This window comes from Nannizzia gypsea, genomic scaffold (assembly GCF_000150975.2).
Source record: "Nannizzia gypsea CBS 118893 supercont1.1 genomic scaffold, whole genome shotgun sequence".
NCBI classification, from domain to species: Eukaryota; Fungi; Ascomycota; class Eurotiomycetes; order Onygenales; family Arthrodermataceae; genus Nannizzia; species Nannizzia gypsea.
In genome coordinates, this window is record NW_003345201.1 from 374,261 (window position 1) to 396,205 (window position 21,945).

Genomic DNA, 21,945 nt, shown 5'->3' on the forward strand with positions numbered 1-21,945 from the left:
AAACAACGGAGGAGTGTTGTTACTGGATAAGCAACGCCAGATCATGGGAAGGCTCACTCCTTAAGGCTGGAGCCAAGCTGCAATAGTAGAGTTAGAGAAATGCAAAGTTCAGATTATCAATGCTAATGAAAAGTATCAGAGTCTTTTGGTATAAGCACATCTGCTGTCTTCTTGTTTGTCTGTGCATGTGTCTTGTCTGTTGCTCTTACTCCGTACACTTTGATGATCTGGCGCGAAGCTCGTGGCGGGCCGCGCTTAGTTTTCATAAGCGCCATGATATGACTCAGCATTGCCGCTGCCGCCTTTTTTTCCCTCCCCACCAACTCTCATTATCTCAGAACTTCGTTCATAATACCTTCAGGTCACTCTGACGGCGGAAGCGTCGATAAAACCATAGCAACCGTCAGTTGCAGGTGTGGATAGAAACTCGGACGCTCTTTTAGATATCTTTTATTTGTGTACTTGGTCTATTCTTTTATCCCACAACCATCCCATACCTCTCACAGTTTATTATACACGCGATACACCATTGCCAGCGGAAAATGCCTCCTAAAAAAGGTGACCAGCCTAAAAAGGCTAAACCTACGGTGCAGGATAAGGTATGCATTCCTTGGATTCCAGAAACGGTGAAGAATAAATCTGCTCACTTTTTGCAACTTAGACCTTTGGAATGAAAAATGTAAGCTTGGCCAACTAGCGTTCGCTTCCTCTCTGCTACCTACGGTTACTGATACCGTCAAGAAAAAAGGATCGACTGCCCGTAAACAGATAGCTCAGCTCGAAGCGCAGGCCGCCTCGAACAAGTCTGCGGATGCCAAACGAAAAGCGATGGAAAAGGAAAAACGTGAAAAAGAAAAGGCCGCTGCTGAGCAAGCTAAACGTGAAGTTGCGGAATTGTTTAAACCTGTACAGGTCCAAAAAGTTCCTTTTGGCGTTGATCCTAAGACTGTTCTGTGCGTTTTCTTTAAGAAAGGAAATTGCGAGAAAGGTCGTAAATGCAAATTCAGCCATGATTTGGCGGTCGAGCGCAAAGCAGAGAAGAAAAATATATATCAAGACTCTCGAGACGAACAAGACTCGAAGCAAGCCGACACGATGGATAACTGGGACGAACAGAAACTGAGGGATGTCGTGTTGAGTAAACACGGAAATCCAAGGACGACCACGGATAAAGTATGCAAGTACTTTATTGAGGCTGTTGAAAATCAGAAGTACGGATGGTTCTGGACTTGTCCGAACGGCGGAGACAAGTGTATGTATAAACACAGCCTACCACCAGGGTATGTTTTCGTCCTAACCCGACCCTTTTTTCTCACATTATCAGGGTACATCCTGACATTATAGTAGGTTCGTCTTAAAGACCAAAGAGCAAAGGGCGGCTGAAAAGGCTCTTTTGGATAAATCTCCACTGAAAACCCTCACTCTCGAGGACTTCCTTGAAACTGAAAGGCACAAACTTACCGGAAAACTGACACCCGTCACCGAGGAGTCGTTCGCAAAGTGGAAGAAAGAACGGTTGGATAAGAAGGCTGCAGAAGATGAAGCACGCAAAGCCAAGGAAGCTACTGGTCGTGCCATGTTTGAGAGCGGAGAATGGAGAAACCAGGAAAGCGAGGCAGAATCAAGTGATGAAGATGATGATGAGGGAGATGGTGACGCTTGGAATTTGGAGAGCATGAGAAAAGAGACAGAAGAGCTCAGAGACAAATCTGAACAAGAGAGGGTTGCCAAACTACAAGGCTCTGGTGATGTACCTGAAGATACCGCAATTTCAAGTACGGAACCATCTGCCACTGTAGAGGGCGAGGGCTGAGATAATTCTCCGAACATAGTAGATAATGTAAACATTAAAAGATAACTAAATACGTAACTTTATACGTCCTCCCGACTGTTAAGAAATTAATATTTACACTTTGTTTTCAGCCCAATTACATCCTAGAACGGCAGCAGAGGATACCATCCAAATGCAGAATAAATGGAGGAAAACAATACCTGGGCTGCGGCGAAGAGAGAGGGGCTCGGATATGTGTTACTTATTCGCACTATTTAGTAACTTGTTCCCATTTTAAGCTGTCTTTTTTACAACGTAAGGCATAGTTTGACCCATAAACCGGGAAGATAAAACCTCAAAGTGAGCACAGAAATCATCGAAAGATATTTCTTTCGAAGGAAGGAATAAATTCTTATAATCGCCTAAGGAAGTTCTTCGATCTTTGGTTTGCCAGTAGATGTTGCTGCCTCTTCCTCCTCTTCCTCCCCTTCACCTTCTAGCTCAGGCATCTCACTGTCGTCATCTCCCTATAGCTATTTATTAGTGAAGATTTGAGTAGTAGTGGGTTGCACGGGAACATACCATCTGAGCTTGCTCAATATCTCCCGCTCCTATTCCTTCCGTGCCCGGCATGCCTGTCATACTGGCCATTTGTTTCGTGAAGTCAAAGTCAAGCGATGACGGGCCAGTTTCGACATTTTCATTTTCAGGCTCCTGCTCATCTTCATCAAGCCACTATAAATCTGGTTAGAAAAGATAAGAGCCATATTTTGAAAAGGATCCTCAGTAAAAATAAGAGTTTACACACCTTCTCAAAGTCAGTGGTTAAAAGGTTGGGCTTTTTGCCTTCAGTCAATGTTATCCAGTATTTTGCATTAAGCTCCTCTTTCCTAACCTCCACGGTGGTATCTGGGCATTCCTCTTTGATAACGCACGTTGCACTTTTGGGGTCAACTTTGCCTGCTAGCTTCAATTCCGCGTTATAAAGTGTTTTCTTGGTGGTGGAATAGCCCGTGAACGAGATTGTAGTGGGAGTAACCACAATTCTAGATTCGCCCGGACCGTAAAAGACTTTTTCATCAAGTGCATCATTCTTTGTTTGGGCTGGCTTAGCCTCCTCTTTCTGAGGTGCTGGTTTAGCCTCTGCTGACTTCTCTTTCTGAGGTGTACTTAAGCCTGCATCATTCTGAGTAGTAGGGGTTGGGTTAGGCTTGTCTGGCGAGCCGAGATCAGGGACCGAAAACCGCAAACCAATGTAGTTTTTCTTCGGGTCAGAGTCTGACGACCGTTGCCACCAGGTCACTGTAAAAAAACAATATTAGCATATCAGGGTCCCAAATCAGTAGCTATGAGAAGTAATCAAAGGCGTGCAATAAGCCGAGGTGGTGTTTTCCCCTCAATTCTCCAGACCATAACAGGAAACAATATAAGAGCACGTACTCGATGGATTAGCCATAATGAAGTGCCAATAAGTATCAGAGCTAGTAAATTCCTCAATATCTGATTTGGGAAGTAGTTGTTCTGTGAAGCCGTTTGGAGTCCTGGTTGTCAGATGTCGATGTTGTTTCGAGGTCCAGAAGAAGCAGAATAGAAACTACTGGAAGAATGCAATTGTGGAGCTCGGGCCATGTGGGCAACGATGCCAAGACGTGGGTTTGAAGAGCTTATATAAGCGTGTCATTATCACGTGGTAGAGACGCAACCTTGGGCTCCGCCTTCTCTGATGCACGCAAGACGTTCGCGGAGTTGGGATTGCTCGATACTGTAACATAGAGCAAAGCAAGCAACTCAGATATTTCTCTTTTACTTTTTCATCTGCTGTCTATTGGCCATACTGACTGCGAGAATATAAACATTATTTCTACCCGCCTAGCCCGCGCTTTTACGAGATTCTGAGCTCTCAGTAGAGCCGCATCCGCCGCATAACTCATTCTACCCTAACGCCAGCACTTGTAGTTCCTCTGGTCATCTACCTACCATGGAGACCCTTAAGGCCGTTTTCTTCAAGCCAGACCCGGCAGCACAGGCTAGTATACCTACCTTATTGCATACCTCTTACCGCTCTAGCGGCTAATGCCCCCCACCAGATGCGGAAGTGCAACGCGCTTATACGGTCAAACACACGAAAACTCGACCGAGACATATCCCAGTTGAAGGCGATTGAAATAAAAACGAAACAGTTCATTGTTGCCGCCTCAAAAAGAGCGCAGCGGAATCCCTCACAGGCCGAACAGGCAGCAAAGGAAACACGGATATTCGCGAGAGAGCTCATCCGGATAAGAAAACAGAGCGCCCGTTTGACGACGAGCAAGGCACAACTTGAGAGCGTGAAGATGCAGGTTAATGAAGCATTCTCAGTTAGAAAGATTGAAGGAAGTCTCAGGTCTTCGACCAGTATTATGAAGGACGTCAATACCTTGGTCCGACTGCCGGAGCTGACAGGCACCATGCGGCAGCTCAGTGAGTTATCTCAACCTTGTTAATAATGGCTTTCCTGCAACAGATTGCTGACTGGAACAACACAGGCTTGGAGTTAGTTAAAGCTGGAATTATTGAAGAAACCATCGACAGCGCCATGCCAGAGGGCCAGTTACTAGAAGAAGAAGAAGAAGAGGCAGATAATGAAGTCGATAAGATACTACAGGAGATTCTACAGGGTAGACTCGCTGCCACAGGCGGCATCAAGCCAGAAGAAACGCTTCAGACAGAAGAACCTGTTCCCGAGGAGTTCGAAGACCAGGAAGCTACCCTCGAACAGATGAGAGGCAGACTAGAAGCCCTCAAAAGCTAATAAGGCTTAAATGAAAGCTGCACTATCCCTTGTCTTAAACTTCCTCCACGCCGTTTACGCAGTTTTTAATGACCCTGTTTCTACTATGTTTCGAGGTATCTTGGATTTGTCCGCTTGGAGGCGTGAATGGAGAATGTAAATGGAGTTTTTGGCGTATATATATATCGCTTCATCAAAAAGCGTTTCATACAAACTACTATTTCTGCACAGCAAATTATTCATAGCATTAGTATTATAAAAACACAATCACAATTAATATAAGTTATGTAAACATGGCAAACCTTTAAGAATCAACTAACTAAACATCTAAACCGAAAGTAGTTTATAATAAACGATGGCTGTTGAGAGCAAAGAAAATAACTCCGTGGTCAGGCAGGGAGCTAAACGGCCGTAGACTTGAAACAATTCAGAATCTCTTCTTTCCCCTACCTCTCCGCTTTGAAGGAGTACCGGATGTATTTCCGAGAGCGGGAAATTCCTCCTGGGGGTCTGTCTGACCTTGCTGCTCAACCAAACTGAGTTGAATAGCAAGCTCGAGATCATCAACGTTATCCTGTGAAGAGGTACCAGACAGGCTGGGGGAGAAGGAATATGAGCCGATATCAGTAATGCCCTCTTCTGTGAACACACTGCCTTCGTTAGGAGACTGAGAAGTATCGGTATCCTGCAAGCTTCGACGGATGGCTTCAGCTAGACCAGGCTCCATTTCCTCATCAACAGTATCCAGAGTCGGAGTTGATATTTGTCGAGTAAGAGGATTTGCACTGAATGTCTCGTCCGATGCAATTGTCTCGCTAGAGGAGCTGCCAACAGAGCTACTCTCGCTGCCTCTCCTGTTCCTCTCATCGCTCGTATACGACTCCTCGCTCAGTAGACAAGCGTAGGCAAGAAGGTCGTCTTCACTTGCATCGCTGCCCAGTAGATCTGTACCAAACCGTCCACTCAAGTGAGCGAGCTCTTTTTCCTTTGCAACCTTTTGTCTTTCAAGTTCAGCCTTCTCGTTCATGATGTAATCCATTAAAGCCCCTCGGCCAGAATTGCTGAAGCGCTGCGTCTCCTGCGAACTGTTGCTGCCACGGTGAGGGTAACGAATCCGTCGTTTGTTACTCTTGTACTGATCGGCTGCGGAGGAGCTGTATGCCCAATAACGAAGCTGTGTCCCAAGAGCAACAATACCTCTAAGTCGAGTAGGATCCTGGTCGAGACAGATGGCTCCGGCTGCAAAGAAATTATGACCAACTTCCTGGTTCGCTGTAGTCACCTGTTCGAGGCGGCGACGGGCGCGAGAAGAGAACCTGGAATTGAGCGTTCGGATAGGCTGCGTGGATGAGGCAAGGTGGTCCCAAGCTTGAACCAGGCCATCGTTGCCTCCATGTACGAGGTACAGAGCCGTCAATGCAACGCTAGAAATTTGAGGTGAATCTGTATGGATAATGCGAATGGGCATGATATTGTTCACCATGTCATTCCCAGGTATCGCGGCTCTGATGTCCCAGACAAAAACGGAGCCAAGAGAGGTTCCAACAGCCATGTATCGGCCTCGCTGACCAGGAATTTCCGCAGATGAAGCTAGCGGGTTGCTAGAAAGTGAAAATGGTGTGGAACATAGGGAGGACACCTCTGAATTACCATACATCCCGAGTAAGGGGTCTTCAAACTTTGTCAAGCGGGCAAATGTGGACATATCCAAGGCGCAGGCGGTGATTTCGGTAGACTTTGGTCCTTCAAAGGTCATATTTGACGCCCGCCATTCGACGGTAGTTGGTAAGGGGCTAGAGCCATTATAAACACTGGGTATGGGTGATGACACGGGGTTTCCGGAGGGTAGAGCCTGCTCGGCTCCCGTTTGACCAAAGAGAGACGCTTTGGTTTTAGTTTCACCTTCTGGAGCTGGAGAGGAGCTTCCAATATTATCTAGGGTTGGGTTCTCGCCACTCCTGACGCGTGTAAATCTCTTGACCGATGCAGCTTGATCATCACTGGCAGAGCAGCAGGCGACTATGAGAGATTCACCAGCACCTTGTCCATCATCACCAGCGAAATCTACTTCGAGTTTACGCCTCATGTCCCATCCTTGATATGTCGTTCGGAAATGTAAAGGCTTGAAAGCAAAGAACTTTTCAATGTCTTTTGTTTCGGCGATTATTTGATCACGGTCTAAGTTCATCTCATCCGAGGATGATCTAGGGCTATAGGTAGCATTGGAGGAGAGTTTGTTGAACGGGTCATGCACCGGAACACGTCGACTGCTTTCGACAATCTCCCACGATACCGTGCGGCCAGTGAGCCATGCCGCCTTCTCAAGCACTTCGGGCTCTAACTTCTGGTAGGTATCAAGGCCACGGGGAACATTCGTGAGATAGAAAAGTTCCCCAAGAGCGTTTAGGACAGTTATCCATATCCTACGTTGGGACAGTCGTTTTGCCGATAATTTGCCATCAACTTTGATGGCAACAATGGGAACTCCGGGGCATAAAGCCCACCTAGCAGTTATCTGGCCTCGTTCAAAACGTTGATCATATGAAGGATGCGGGCCGAGTGCATACGATGTGAGGACGCCTGATGAAGTGCCTGTAATCATCCCACATAGCCCATTTGTAGACTTCAAAATCTCAGATGATTTGGCTATCCAAGTCGCACAAATCCCAGAGTGTGTGGCATTCACAGACGGAATCCCAAGTTCGTAGTGAGGATCCAGAACTGAACGGGGTAAGAACCGACCTCTTTTCTCACTTGTAGAGAGGAAATAAGTACGGCCCTGGGGGCATCCCTCCCCGTACACCATACCGTGAGGCTGGCTCACGTCCATCACGTTGGGATTTCCAACGAGGTTACCGGATCCCAAACCCCAAGGCGTTTCACTCGGGTAGCTCTCTGAAAAGTGGTTGAACATTCGACTTTCGGACAAAAGTCCCCACTTCCCTGCACCGCTTTTCTTTGAAGTTGGGTCGCTTTGGGTAGCGATCCCTTCCTCGCTTGCTCCATGGACAAACGCGGGTGGTTTTCTCTCCAAACTGGATCCAAACGTACCATCAATGTGGGAGATTGGAAACTGGAGCAAGGAGTTGTATGTCACAACAGCATGGGTAGCAGTCGCGGAGCCAGAGCGAGTCGACTTGCGCTGGTCCGTGACTTGGTAGCTGGTAGGCTTCCCACGAGCTATTGAATGTAATAGCCTTGTCCGCAGAATATATTCATTTCTCCAGGAGCTCAAGGCTGTAAGCCTGCAGAACGCGCGCCTTTTCAGCAGCCTGTGCTCCCAGTCGTCACCTCTTTGCGGGCCTTCATTCTTCTCGGTCAGCGCAGGTCCGGGGAAGTACCGAGAGAACGCGATCCGCCAGGCATGCGGGGTGGTCACTAGGCCGTGAAACTGACGGCTCACAAGGCTCATCGATGACAGCGACGAGGGCTGCAGATGCGATAAGATATGCGTCAGGACCTCTAACAAAACATCCATACAGGTTAGCATGCACAACATCCTAGCTCAGTGGAAACCCCCACGTGGATGCGACGTTCCGTACCATTGGGAAAGCTCTCGATGGAGATGGCTTGCAAGCCGAGATCTTCGCTCGACTTCCGGTGCGTCGCGATAGCAGCGTCATCGCCTGCGCGATGAGGGGAGGATACAGGTTTGGCGGGGAGCTGCGTCTCTAGTCCAGTGTCTGCTGCATGGCCATCAAGTCGCGGATCGGATGGACGAGGCGACAACACCACCGAGCCGGTGGCATGGCCGCTATCGCCGTCATCTCGACCTGAGGGACGGCTGGCAGGGCAATCTTGACAAGAGAAGTTTCCATGCTGGGCAGCGGGTTGGGAGTAGCGCGAGTGGTCCTCTGAGGTAGCGATGGTAGACCTGTAGCACTCTGGTTGCATAAAAGTTGGGAGAGAGAATCTGGGAAAAAGGCGGTCGTAAGACTGAACCAGGATATGCCGGATCAGTCGAGAAGCGTCAGGGAGCTGTCAATGGGAGGATGCGATGCTGTTTTCCTTGCGGGCAAGACTTGAGTCCTTGTTGTGACGTCGAAGGGTTTGAAGATGCGAAACGGAAAGACAAGAAGAAGATTAGAAAAGAAAAGAAAAAGGAGTCACTTTTGTTGGTCGAAGTTTGCCGGGCGAAGAGACGGTCACGTGAACACGCGTTTTGCAAGTGACGTACGGAGTTGACAACTACGAAGTACGTACTGAACCATCAAGTACGATGCCTCGTTGATGGCGATGAAGGGAGAAAGAGATAATGACAGTAACTATTGTAGAGCTTACTGAGCTCCTTCACTGCAGGCCTCCTGTGAAGTCAAGAGTCATGCTACTCCATTCACTACGACTTGATAATATCTACTGCAGTTAAAAAGGGAACCTCATCTCCTTTTCCATTATATGATTACAGGCCGACTCATACATAGTTTACTATTTTAATAAAACCGAGGCTGGCGCCCATCAGGTCCTTCCCAGGTCTTCTACCGCTCTGGATAACTATGGCTAATATCACCAGATGCCGCAGAGACCGCCGCCGCCTTGAGGGTGAAAATATCGGCTACTGCAATGCCATGCCGAAGTGACTAGGTGGGCGTCTTGGGGCATAGAGCCCAGGCTGGATTTCCCACTTACGCCAATTCCTATTCTAAACAGTTCTCTTAGTGAGCTAACAAGCGTATCTTCGGGGGAGGCAGAAGATCTGGACGGTCGATGCAAAGAACGCTTTGGAAAATGTGCCTGCTAACGATCAGGACGACGTTGTTCGTCTGCTGAATGTGTTCATGGATTATCCCCAGAAACAGAGACCCATCATACGGGTGCAAGATATTGTCTCGAAGACGATGATAAGCTGCGCCAGCTAAGGAACCACCATCTTGTTGATGCTATCCTAGAGCCAAGCGAGCAGATATATATATCCATGCCATATTAGGACCTAAGCGGATCACTGATCTAGGAACGGTCGTGGCGGATAAATTGCTTATGCTTACAGACATTTAAGCGGCATTCCTAGCTTTGCAGTGGAAGAACAGTGTCAGCATCAGCATCAACTGTCAAAACGACTAGGCCAAACGGCTTGGATCGTCGATACCCTCCTACAGGATTACCATTCTGAAATGTGGCCGGCTCGGCTTTGACAAGGAAGTCCACGACGATGTATACTATCGCTTGATAGGATCGTTGTATCGAGGCGGCGGTGATACCAAGGATGACAATGGTGGTTCTGATAATAGCTGCTAGCTAAACATGCAAACCGCAACACTGCTCACCTATTTGGGCTATTCAACAAAGCTCTATGATATTCATAGAAGAGTGCCCTCCACCCACAGCGATCGAGTTAGGGCGTGGCAAGGCGGATTAAACGACAAAGGTATGTCCTTCTTCTTTCAATATTCATGTGCAGACCGGTACGTGAAAGTGCTGGCAATACGGGATGAGCTGGCCCTCTATATGGGCCAGTCGAGCCCCAAGCTGTGGGCAATAGTGAAGTTGCTGGAAAAGTATACTATAAAAAGGAGTTTTGATATTTGTGCGGTTGCCCATGACACTCTGGACCACAGTTGGGTTTCTAGATCTTGTACAATATCACACACTGGCCATTCACGCCGGCATGACTTCCGGGGAGCGGGATGCAGTGGCCAAGAACTTTAACAACCCAGACTACCGGGTTGACTGACTGGTGACTACCTATGCTTGCAGATCCGTGGGACTGAATCTGCACAAAGCGTGCAATGTCGCAATCCTAGCTGAGCCACCAATCAAAATGAGCACACAGAACCAGGCCATGTGCCACGTCCAGTGCCTTGAGAGCGAGCCCACACTAGTGGCTAGCAGGTTAAAGCTATGTTTTTAACACTATACTTTCCGTATAACTCGAAGGGGGGAAGTAAAGTGAGTTGTTAAGGGTTTAGGTTTCCCTTGGGGTTATCAGGATATTTTATTCTGGGCTTTGCTTCATGCCATTTTATCTACATACGTTATACCAAGGAAGACGCATGTATTTGGCTTAGCATAGTTATAGATACGAGTCCTTATAGCCACTGACTACATAGGACTATATAATGAAGAACAGCAATCTCAGAGCAAACTCACTTTATCTCCGTCACGTTGTTTCTAACCTGGATAGTATTGTTTCCTCCATGCTCTGGCTACCTATTCATGCTCAGTAGTTGACTTCACCTGCAAAATTTAGCCGCCTAACTAGTTAGTTAGTCCTGGGCCCTAACTCCAGGCCATTTCTCGTGCACGTGACGATCGCTAGGCGCGGTGTCGCGTCTTGGTGCAAGCAAGCTTCTTCAACTTCAAGACTCCCAGTAGAGTAAGCTGAGGGGGGATGAGACGTAGAGGGTGTTTTAAGATAGCTTGATGGCATTCTTCTGCCACATTCATGCTGAGCTCTACGTTGGTTTTTACTCTTTTCGCCGTTAAAACCAGTAACGGAGCAGGTATTACCTGCTCGGCTGCTGCTGCTGCCTAGTGGATGAATCTAGAGATACCTCTCGCATACTACCTATATACGGCATAAACTCGAAACCTGGGGGCTAACGGCAAATCCAAGTGAGACTGCAGATATATAGTAGCTAGAGATGTCGCCCACAGGTATGAACATCTTTCACTCGGGTAGTGATACCGTGCTGACTCTTCGAAGGTGCCGACACAATTCGCATTCTTGTCTCAACAGACAACCATGTTGGATACAATGAACGTGACCCTGTACGGGGCGATGACAGCTGGAAAAGTTTTCATGAGGTGATGTGCCTTGCGAAAGAGAGAGATGTCGATATGGTGCTCCTTGCGGGGGACCTATTCCACGAGAATAAACCGTCCCGAAAGTCCATGTACCAGGTGATGCGGTCTCTGCGCATGAACTGCTTTGGGGATAAACCTTGCGAGCTGGAGATGCTCAGCGACGCCAGCGAGAACTTTCAAGGGGCTTTCAATCATGTCAACTACGAGGATCTTGACATTAACGTAGCCATACCCGTTTTCTCCATACATGGGAACCACGATGATCCATCTGGTGAAGGCCACCTGGCCGCCCTTGATCTGTTGCAGGTATCAGGCCTGATAAATTACTACGGCCGCACTCCAGAGTCTGATAATATCCAAATTAAGCCTGTTCTGCTTCAAAAGGGACGTACAAAGCTAGCCTTGTTTGGGATGAGTAATGTACGAGACGAGAGGCTATTTCGCACGTTCAGAGATGGAAAAGTCAAGTTCTTTCGACCGTCGATGCAGCAGGAAGACTGGTTCAATCTTATGAGCGTGCATCAGAACCATCACGCACACACAGAGACCGGTTATCTACCAGAGACATTCTTGCCGGATTTTCTCGACCTGGTTATCTGGGGCCATGAGCATGAGTGTCTGATAAACCCTCGATTAAACCCAGAGACAAATTTCCACGTTATACAGCCAGGCTCGTCGGTAGCAACGTCCCTTGTCCCTGGTGAAGCCGTACAGAAGCATGTCACCATACTAAGCATAACCGGACGTGAATTCAAGTCGGAGCCCATTTTGCTAAAGTCCGTTCGGCCGTTTGTGACCAGAGAAGTTGTTCTGAGTGAAGAAAGAGAGATGCAAAAGGTTTCCAGAAAGGAAGACACTCGGACTGAAACGACCCGATTTTTGATGGGTATTGTGGAGGAGATGGTCGAGGAAGCCAGGAATGAATGGCTACAACAGCGAGAGAGTGCCGGCGATGACGACGATGACGACGAAGTTGAATTTCCTCTACCGCTTGTTCGGTTGAAAGTCGAAACATCGAGGCCTGGCGGAGGAAATTTCGATTGTGAAAACCCACAGCGTTTCTCGAACAGATTCGTCGGCAAAGTCGCCAACGTTAACGATGTTGTACAATTCCACCGCAAGAAGAAAGGAACAGCCCTTGCGCATGGCAAATCTGATGCACCAGATGAATCAGCCGTGTCCCATCTCGTGGCCCTTGACGCGATTAAGGTGGAACAGCTAGTTCGAGAGTTCCTTACGGCGCAGTCATTAACAATTCTACCTCAAAATTCGTTCGGAGATGCCGTTTCCCAATTTGTCGACAAAGACGACAAGTATGCTATGGAAATGTTTGTCAACGATTCGCTGGAAAGCCAGATTAAACATCTGATGAACCTGGATCGTGATCAGGATGGAATTGATGAGGATGACTATGAGCGAGAAGGAATCATCCAGGCTGCTATGGATAAATATCGTGGACAGCTTGAAGAACTATTTGCTAAAGGCAAGGGTAGGCGAACAGGCGGGAAGAAACGATTCAAGCCCAAGCCCGATGGCTGGGATACGGAATTCGATGGAGTATGGGAGGATCAACCTGGTGCATTGATACATTCCGACTATGAAGACGGCCGTAACAATGATGACGAAGAGGACGAAGCCCCTGCCAGAGCTACGACTGCAAGTAGAAGACGGGGTGCATCCAGCGCGGCGTCAACGTCAACTCGTGGTCGAGGCAGGGGCGCCAGTCGAGCAGCAGCCAAAACTACGACAACAACAGCACGAGGAAAAGCAAAGACTGCTGCTGCACCGACCCGAGGATCTAAAAGAGGTGTCTTTGACGACGATGATGAAGATGACGATGAAGCTTTCCAACAAACCATACCCGATGATGACGACGAGCCTGTGATATTAGATGATATCCCTGAAAATATTGACGATGATGAAGACCTGTTCGTCCAACAATCAGCTCCAAAGACTCGAGGTAGAGCAGCGCCAGCTACCACAACAAGTAGATCAAAAGCAGCATCTACTCGCAAACCTGCTGCGCGGACAACAGCAGCCAGCAAGAAAGTCCAGGGCACATTGAACTTTGGCCGGTCTCAGCCTAGCCAGAGCCAAACATTAGGTGGCACCAATATCAGTGTCAGTGGCTCAAGTACAAGGCCTACGCGAGCAGCTGCTACGAGAGCAGCCCGCAGCGTCAGCGTGATGAGCGATGGAGTTGAATATGATGATGACGAAGATGCGTTTGAGCCAGCGCCTATTGTCAGTAGTGGGCGCAGCTCAAGGAGAAGATGACATCTATTCAACTAGATACACAATCAATTTAATAAAATTATTTATTTTCAACACCTTCCTTTTTCCGACCTGCCAGCGGAGTCCACTGACTCTCCGCCCGAGAAACAAGGGCGGACCCACATGAGGAGGACATGTAATATAATAACAAGTGTCAAACCTCAGAGAAACTTGTAGCCACCACCGGAAGTTGGCGAAGAGTGGGAGGTACTTTCAGAGTTACCTGGGGCTGGAGTAACTACATGCACAACAAAACACGGGTCAAGTATAGAACCGCTTTGTAGAATACGTACGGAGTACGCCGTATCATCACTCGTCTACATAATCATGAGCCAACTATCATGCACTGTTGGTGCTTGTGGGCGTGATATTGAATCCACATAATTAGGCTGTCCCGGGGCCCTCATTAGTGTCTGCAGGGATGAGGCTTACTTAGGATGACTTTAAATAACTTAACAGGATGACTGCATAACACTTTGGGAGGCATCCCAACCCTTTTTTTCTTTCGTAGCCTTATGTTCGAATCTGGCCTTATTTTTTTCTTTTCACAACGTTGATGGCCACCTACGTAGCTAATTCTAATTTCCGCTGCCCTTTTCGGAAGGACCAATTAGCCAAACGTAACTGTCAGCTAACTAGTTATTAATATGCAGCATTGGCCTTTTTGACATGCGGCGGCTCCTTGTCCTCCCTGAAGACAATCCTATTCAATCAGCAGTTAAATACGGTATAATCTATGTCTAACAAATATCCATAGAGTAGCTTAGGAAATGCTAGAGAGTAGTCTAGTATATAGATAGAGTGCTCAACGTTGGCTGTATTCAATGCTTCCAATCACTGTCTACCGCTGTTGGAGCTTTGGAGCTACTCTTGTGGATTTATGGAGTAGGTAACATGAGGCTGATTTAAGCTACCCTTGTACCCTTTTATAGTTCAACGCATTTTGTTATCTTCTTATTATCTATCTTGGCTCTTTTTCCTTCCTTACTTCATTCTCTATTCTCTTTACGCCTTTCTAGCAATGAAATGGAGGGTATGACAGCCACAAAGCTTGTTTGCCACCATGTGTATAGGCTTAAGTTAAAGTAGTCAAGTTGGACATCAACGCTCTCTATTTAGTCAAGTCTATGGCAATGCTATGTATATATATACTAAAAGTGCATAACTAAGGTAATGTGAGCTACTGCTTTTGCTCTTCGGTCGTCTTCCGCTGAGCGAGCAACTCATCGATCTTGGGCACCTTGGCGACAAAGGCCTTGACAGCCGGTCTCTCGTTGCAACGATCCCACCATGCCTTGAGGGCAGGTCTGGAGGTAATGATATCACCATATCCGCGCTCAAACACCCTAGCCAGCTGAGGGATGTAATAGACATCTACAAGGGTATACTTGTCACCGGCCCAGAACTTCTTCCCGGTCTTGGAGAAGATGGACTCGGCGATGTCAAAGTACTCGCCGAGAGCCTTCTGGCCTTCTTCCAGGACGGCCTGGTTGGTCGGTATGCCTACAAGGGGCTTGATGCCTGACTCGTAGACGATGGAGGAGACGGGGCGGTCGAAGCAGGCGGCTTCAGCGGCGTATTCCTGCTCGAAGAGGGCGACTGCTGCTTGGTCGTTGGGGTTGGGGAGGAGGTCGAAGTTGTAGCGGGTACAGAGGTAGCGGGCTATGGCGCGGGATTCCCACATGGTGATGCCGTCTGAGGTGACGATGGTAGGTACCTTGCCGAAGGGGTTGCGGGCACGGAATTCGGGAGACTAGAAGCTGTTAGTTGCAAAGTAAAAGAGTAGCAGTGTATGTATAACTAGTTATACTAGAGTAGGACCTACATTCTGCTCCTTGGTCATCAGGTCAACGGTGATGCTTTCATAGTCTGTAAAGCCGGCCTCACCCAGGGTGAGCTGGACACGGTCCGGTGCCGTGGCAAGGGGGTGGGTATAGAAGGTGAATTGAGGCATCTTGAGTTGGGTACTCGTACTAGCTTTGTATGTATTGGGTTGTTGTTGTTGTTACTGCTGTTGATAGTGATAATGATTGATGATGATGATGCCTACTATCACTGCTGAGCTGCTCCTTTATATACCTAGGTGCTTTAGGTAGTTCCTAACCCCCACAATCCTTCATCTTGTATAACTGTCCTCTACTGCTGAGTGTAGCTATGTCCATTTCCGCCAAAGACCAGAGACGGACGGCAAGTTCGCCCGTGTCGGGACAGCTCTACCGTCCGTCCGTCCCAAAATCTCATCCTTCAGCTCGTCCGAAGAAACATCCCGTCTTCGAGGGCGGGTATCAGCCAGTGGGGAGAGAGCTCTTAGCGGACCCCCCTGGCCAGGGGTGCAGCCTTACCAATCCTTCACCACCGCTTACCAACCTTTTATCCCGATGCCGAACTCGACACCTATCTTCGCCCATCTACTCCGTCCATCTCTTCTATCTGCATCTCGTCTGTATATCCTGGTTATCTTGAGGGTCAAAAATAAAAAAAAAACAGTAAAAAAAAGTCAACTGTCAAATGTCCTCCCTGCGACCCGCACGCCGACGTGATCTGGTGCCGCCATCCCCGAGTGGAAGGCCTCTGCAGAATTGCTTCCCTCAAGCGTCTCTTCCATGTCTTAGCAGCGCCGCAGCCATTCGTGGATTACTCAGCACGAGTGCGGGAGAACCTTTTACCCCGAGGAATAAAAGGTGGCGACTCGAGGATTCGAACCAGGCGTCAAGGTCGTGGTCACGTGAAGTGGTTCGGGGCGCAAGTTGAGGGCGCGACAGTTTCCCTTCGGCCATTACAGCTATAAGAGGCTAAGGGGGCAGCTAGCAGTAGAAGAGTAGGTGGGTAAGTTACTTAGTTATTAGGGCATTAGTCATCATGCGTTAGTCAGCCATCGCGGGGTCAGAGGAGGTCGAGACCTAAGCCCTAAGTAGCTAAAGACGCCCGTAGCTGCTGCATCAACCACTTCTACCGGAGTTACGGACGACATCTCCTGCTCTTGTCAGACTTACCAGGGTCAATGTTCACAGTCAATGGATGAATAACGGAATAAAAATAAAAGGAGGATAGATTCGAGCCAGGAACCAGAGAAAGAACGAAAAAAAGGGTTGGGAGGCCTCCCAAAGTGTTATGCAGTCATCCTGTTCAGCTATTTGATAGCGTCATCCTATTTGACTTTACCAACAGAGACACTAACGGCGAACGAGGTACCTTAGGCGGGTAGGTTCACGGTGGTCTCGGTAGAAGCTTGCTAACGTCTAACATCAGTGTATAGAAGACAGACAGACAGGAGGCCCTTGACGGGAGGCCAGACACACCCATGAGAGACATATTATATGTATCAACATCCATGAAGGGCATCCGTGGGGAGATCCATGGAAGAGATCCGGGATTGACAACCGCGGGTGGCCGCAGGATCGCCGGCTAAGAGATGAGATGCTGACATATCAAAAAATAACACTCGGAAGTTAGTTGACTATCGATGGAGCTCCAAGAGAACAGGCCGAGTCGGCGAGGGAGACGCCGAGCGAGATGCCGAAGAGCAGCAAAACTTGACGCCGTTGCCGCCGGCAGCCTGGAAGACTTCGATACGGAGCACTTTTATCTCTGGACTATCTCCGATTCTGAGCAGCTAGCAGTGGCTCTTGTCGACAGAGATTGGTCAGGTTCTCCAGTGACTGTTGTCGGCCGGGTTTCAGGCAGTTTCACAGGCGGAGGAGGGGAAAGACGAGGAAGATCAGCCCAGGGCTCCCGATGACGAGCCACGACAAGCCATGCAGCGCCATGCAGAGCCCATGCAAGACGGTGGCAGGCCATAGGCAGGATACAGCCAGATACAGCCAGGCTCTCGGCAGGCTAATCGCAAGGGAATGGGAAGGTACATGCGGGGAGCGGGCGGTCCCCCTGGCCATGTCTGTCTCTGTTCCGTATACAACTGCGTACAGGAGGCATAACTACCTGGAGCCTGTCTGAGCATGTCTGAGCATTCCCGTCCATGCCTCGCCATAGGCCGACATCCGGCCATCCATGCGTTTTACTAGTGAACTCCCGTGCTTGAGAGTGCCCTAGTGGGCGTCGAGGTACTTATAGCACTCGCCGACCCCACTTCCAGCTGTCCCCCTTCCCCGTCTCCCTCTTCTTCTTCTTCTACTTCTTCTCTTCCTCCTCCCGCTTTCTTCCATCTCAACAACTTCATCTCACCCTCATACCATCATCACCAGCAGCAATCATGGCCCTTTCACAGAAGATCGAGACTCCCACCGCCACCTTCGAGCAGCCCCTCGGCCTGTAAGTTCAACGCTCCCCGAGCTTGTTTGCTGCTGTTTGCTGCTGTTTGGTGTAGTTATATATGGCATACTGACGGAGAGACAGGTTCATCAACAACGAGTTCGTCAAGGGCTCCGAGGGCAAGACCTTCGAGACCATCAACCCTCACAATGAAAAGGCCATCTGTGCCGTTCATGAAGCTACCGAGAAGGATGTCGACATTGCAGTTGCTGCTGCCCGCGCTGCCGTCGAGGGTCCCTGGAGAAAGGTCAACCCCAGCGATAGGGGACGCATGCTGACCAAGCTCGCCGACCTGCTCGAGCGTGATATCGAGATCATTGGTGCCATCGAGGCCCTTGACAACGGCAAGGCCCTGTCCATGGCCAAGGCAGACGTCGTCAACGCTGCCGGATGCCTCAGATACTATGGCGGCTGGGCCGACAAGGTCGAGGGCAAGGTCATCGACACCGACCACGAGACCTTCACCTACACCCGCCACGAGCCCGTTGGTGTCTGTGGCCAGATCATCCCCTGGAACTTCCCCTTGCTCATGTTCGCCTGGAAGATCGGCCCGGCCCTGGCCACCGGTAACTCCATCGTCATGAAGACCGCCGAGCAGACCCCTCTCAGCGGTCTCTACGTCGGCAACCTCATCAAGGAGGCTGGCTTCCCCCCTGGTGTTGTCAACGTCATCTCTGGCTTCGGCCGTGTTGCCGGTGCCGCCATCTCCTCCCACATGGACATCGACAAGGTTGCCTTCACCGGCTCCACCGTCGTTGGCCGTCAGATCCTCCAGGCCGCTGCCAAGTCTAACCTCAAGAAGGTCACCCTTGAGCTCGGCGGAAAGAGCCCCAACATCGTCTTCAACGACGCCGACATTGACAATGCCATCAGCTGGGTCAACTTCGGTATCTACTACAACCACGGCCAGTGCTGCTGTGCCGGCTCCCGTATCCTCGTCCAGGAGGGTATCTACGACAAGTTCCTTGCCCGCTTCAAGGAGCGTGCCAACCAGAACAAGGTCGGCGACCCATTCAAGCCAGACACCTTCCAGGGTCCCCAAATCTCTCAGCTCCAGTTCGACCGTATCATGGGCTACATCGATGAGGGAAAGAAGGCCGGTGCCAAGGTCGAGGTCGGTGGTGAGCGTCACGGAACCGAGGGCTACTACATCCAGCCTACCATCTTCAGTGAATGTACCGACGACATGAAGATCGTCAAGGAAGAGATCTTCGGACCTGTCTGCACCGTCCAGAAGTTCACTACCGAAGAAGATGCCATTCGCATTGCCAACAACTCCTCCTACGGTCTCGCTGCCGCCCTCCACACCAAGGACCTCAACACCTCCATCCGTGTCTCCAACGCTCTCAGGGCTGGGTAAGATTACTCCTGTTATAGAAACTAAGTAGAATACGTGCTAACAATTGGTAGAACCGTCTGGGTCAACTGCTACAACCTCATCTCCTACCAGTCTCCCTTCGGTGGATTCAAGGAGAGTGGTATCGGCCGTGAGTTGGGAGGTATGTTATCATTTATCCCCTGCCCCCCACTTCAAAGTATATCTACTAACTTCTTTCTAGAATACGCTCTCGACAACTACACCCAGATCAAGACCGTTCGCATCCGCCTCGGTGACGCCATGTTCGGTTAAACGAAGGGTAGTAGGAGTATGCTAAATTGTCATGTCATGCCGTGTAAACGACTAGGTACTGGGGTTTCAAACAAAATAATTTATTAACAAAAATGCAATGAAATGAATCATGTTCACCCACACACACACGTCCTTTGGATATTCATTCAATAATAAATAAATAAACCCAAGTATAGAAAAAACCCCGACAGCAATCAATGCATGCTAGTGTCTAACTCTTAGCACGGACGGACCGCACACATCCTATATTCATGATATGTTTGCTCATATACTCGTAAAACGAAAGAGAAAAAAAAAAAGGAAAAGAAACAGGTGGGGAAAGAGAGGGAATAACCAGATCAAACGCCAACCCATGCCAACACCCACCTACTCGGCAGGCCGAAGTCGAATAAAGGTTTAATGGTTGGAGTCTTTCTTTAAAGGAAGTACTCTGCCTTCTGCGGCCTAGTGGCAGGAACATGTCTCATCTCAGCCGGCACAGCAGCGAAGAGCTTAAAGACGGGCTTCAGGTCTTCACGCACTTCACATACACTCGCCATGTTGGCGCAGCGGTAGCAGTAGTTGGGTGCACTCCAGACCGTGACCATGGCCTGGCTGTCAAAGTGGTATTTGTATCCTTCGTTGACCAGCTGGTGGGCTCGGGCGATCAGGTTAAGGTCGTTGACGGCGCAGAACTCATCCGCCACGCGGCTACCAAATAACCAGCCTAGAGACGTTAGCATACCCAATCTTCCATAGAAAAAACATTTATAGAAAGTAAGAGGAATATCCTACCGGCTCCACGAGGACTGACGGCCCATGTTAAATCATCCGTTTCATCTGGATCAGACCAGACAAGATCGCAAAACGCACCCTCATGCGGAATCTCCTGCGCCCTCGCTACGATACGCACTTGATCCAGCGTTCGAATCTCCGGACTGAATCCACCACATAACACACACTTTCCCATCACATACGCCCAAAGTCATAAAGTCAAACACCTGACAACACGCCTTGCCACACCGATGCGTTGCCGTATTTCTGCACACACTCATCGTAGAAGCCATACACCTGCGTAATCTGCCTTGACTCATGGTTCCCCGCACCAGCGTGATTTTATTCGGATACCGCGCTTTCAAACACAGTAGCAGTGTAAGTGTCTCCAGACTGAAATACCCTCTATCCACATAATCGCCTAGAAAGATGAAGTTGCCTATAGGGGAGGCGCTTTTATCTTCTCCTTCTCCCCCGCCGCCGCCGCCGTCGTGCTTATTAATCTGCGTCGCTTGTCCGCCTGTCTCTTCGTCCCCGTCATCCTCTATCACGGAATTAGGAGGCGAGCTCTTCCGTAGCCGTTGTTTCAACTTGGGATCTGTGATGACCGATGGTGGCTCAATGTCTTCCGACGTTATTATCGGTGCTTGCGTGGAAGGGGCAGCAGGGCGAGTGTCGCCGGGCATCCCACCGGCTACGCGGAAAAGCTCGAGCAGGTCGTAGAATTGTCCATGTATATCACCGCATATCGTCACGGGAGTGGAAACCGGTTGAATGTTGGATTCTAGTTTGTTAGTTGGACGATCAAATCAACTTTGATAGGGTGCATGTGCTCGTGAGTGCGTGTGTTTGTGTGGTGCGGCAGGCAACGTACCCTCCATCATGTACTCCTTGACCAGCTCACATAGCTGCTTCATGTGGTGTTCGGACAGGTACTTGCAGTTTTTGGCTGCCTCGAGCCACTCGTCTGGACCGGCATTGGGCTTCAGTCGCGCTGGGCCAGGCTGGGGGACTGACGGGTCGACCATCGTGGGGACTCAACCACAGGCGGGCACAACAGTCATCGACGTGGCAGTTCAACTCTCGGGGATGCCGTCGTATCTTATCTCGTATCTTGCGACTGTTGGCCTGCTGTAAATGCGTGTGTTCCTCTTGTTACTGCTGACGTCGACCTCGCCGCCGTCTTGTGTCTCGTCTTGCCGCTTGTGTTGCTGCTTTCGCCTTTTGTTCCGCTTCTGCTTTTTCTCTGACGTTGGTCGTCCTGCTTAGTCATCTGTCTCCTTTCGTCCGCCCTTCTAGAAGAACTTTAATATTAAGCGTAAATTTTTAGCTTGTTCTATTTTTCGACATCATCGAGTCAAAAAAAGGCTGAGAAGGACAACGGAGAGCGGACAAGATGATCAACAAGGTCTACGGACTCACCATGCTCTTGAGGCTGCTACTCGTGTTCGGAGGAAACAAGCCCCCCTAGCTCTTAATGCAAGCGAGCTATAGGCGTCATATCGTGGCAGGCCTCGCTTTATTCTGCTGCCGGGGTGGCAAGCCCTGTTACAGGCTGGCGGGGGCATTTTTCTTCATTATTTTATTCGGTCGCTGGTGGCTGAACTAAAGTGCGCGTCTAGTGAAGCAGCCCCAGTCGCATAAACGTCCAGCCCACTCAATGAGATGCAACCCCGGCAAGGACGAAAAAAACGTGGTTGTTCTCCATGCAAGCCCCCAGCCTTGCGACATCAGTAT

General features: G+C 49.4%; 8 protein-coding genes across 8 annotated transcripts; 4 read left to right on the top strand and 4 right to left on the bottom strand.

The window, feature by feature from the left end:
- Positions 1-542: 542 nt before the first annotated feature.
- On the top strand, positions 543-1,813 carry MGYG_00125 (translation machinery-associated protein 46; the record flags this gene model as incomplete). The annotated part of the gene is made up of 4 exons (XM_003175986.1): positions 543-599; positions 662-679; positions 742-1,280; positions 1,348-1,813. The coding sequence occupies 4 exons, from the start codon at positions 543-545 to the stop codon at positions 1,811-1,813; spliced, it is 1,080 nt and encodes a 359-aa protein (XP_003176034.1).
- A 380-nt stretch (positions 1,814-2,193) lies between these two features.
- MGYG_00126 (hypothetical protein) lies at positions 2,194-3,227 on the bottom strand (the record flags this gene model as incomplete). The annotated part of the gene is made up of 4 exons (XM_003175987.1): positions 2,194-2,298; positions 2,354-2,506; positions 2,580-3,073; positions 3,212-3,227. 4 exons carry the CDS (start codon positions 3,225-3,227, stop codon positions 2,194-2,196), a joined length of 768 nt encoding a protein of 255 aa, XP_003176035.1.
- A 522-nt stretch (positions 3,228-3,749) lies between these two features.
- Positions 3,750-4,562, top strand: MGYG_00127 (charged multivesicular body protein 3; the record flags this gene model as incomplete). The annotated part of the gene is made up of 3 exons (XM_003175988.1): positions 3,750-3,801; positions 3,839-4,231; positions 4,297-4,562. The coding sequence occupies 3 exons, from the start codon at positions 3,750-3,752 to the stop codon at positions 4,560-4,562; spliced, it is 711 nt and encodes a 236-aa protein (XP_003176036.1).
- A 406-nt stretch (positions 4,563-4,968) lies between these two features.
- MGYG_00128 (F-box and WD domain-containing protein) lies at positions 4,969-8,435 on the bottom strand (the record flags this gene model as incomplete). Its single annotated transcript, XM_003175989.1, has 2 exons — positions 4,969-8,003; positions 8,084-8,435. The coding sequence occupies 2 exons, from the start codon at positions 8,433-8,435 to the stop codon at positions 4,969-4,971; spliced, it is 3,387 nt and encodes a 1,128-aa protein (XP_003176037.1).
- A 2,684-nt stretch (positions 8,436-11,119) lies between these two features.
- On the top strand, positions 11,120-13,559 carry MGYG_00129 (hypothetical protein; the record flags this gene model as incomplete). The annotated part of the gene is made up of 2 exons (XM_003175990.1): positions 11,120-11,132; positions 11,182-13,559. 2 exons carry the CDS (start codon positions 11,120-11,122, stop codon positions 13,557-13,559), a joined length of 2,391 nt encoding a protein of 796 aa, XP_003176038.1.
- Positions 13,560-14,736: 1,177 nt separating this feature from the next.
- Positions 14,737-15,510, bottom strand: MGYG_00130 (glutathione S-transferase 3; the record flags this gene model as incomplete). The annotated part of the gene is made up of 2 exons (XM_003175991.1): positions 14,737-15,309; positions 15,382-15,510. The coding sequence occupies 2 exons, from the start codon at positions 15,508-15,510 to the stop codon at positions 14,737-14,739; spliced, it is 702 nt and encodes a 233-aa protein (XP_003176039.1).
- A 2,256-nt stretch (positions 15,511-17,766) lies between these two features.
- On the top strand, positions 17,767-19,455 carry MGYG_00131 (hypothetical protein; the record flags this gene model as incomplete). Its single annotated transcript, XM_003175992.1, has 4 exons — positions 17,767-17,825; positions 17,910-19,181; positions 19,236-19,324; positions 19,385-19,455. The coding sequence occupies 4 exons, from the start codon at positions 17,767-17,769 to the stop codon at positions 19,453-19,455; spliced, it is 1,491 nt and encodes a 496-aa protein (XP_003176040.1).
- Positions 19,456-19,871: 416 nt separating this feature from the next.
- On the bottom strand, positions 19,872-21,236 carry MGYG_00132 (serine/threonine-protein phosphatase; the record flags this gene model as incomplete). The annotated part of the gene is made up of 4 exons (XM_003175993.1): positions 19,872-20,161; positions 20,230-20,372; positions 20,395-20,992; positions 21,083-21,236. 4 exons carry the CDS (start codon positions 21,234-21,236, stop codon positions 19,872-19,874), a joined length of 1,185 nt encoding a protein of 394 aa, XP_003176041.1.
- Between the last annotated feature and the right edge of the window lie 709 nt (positions 21,237-21,945).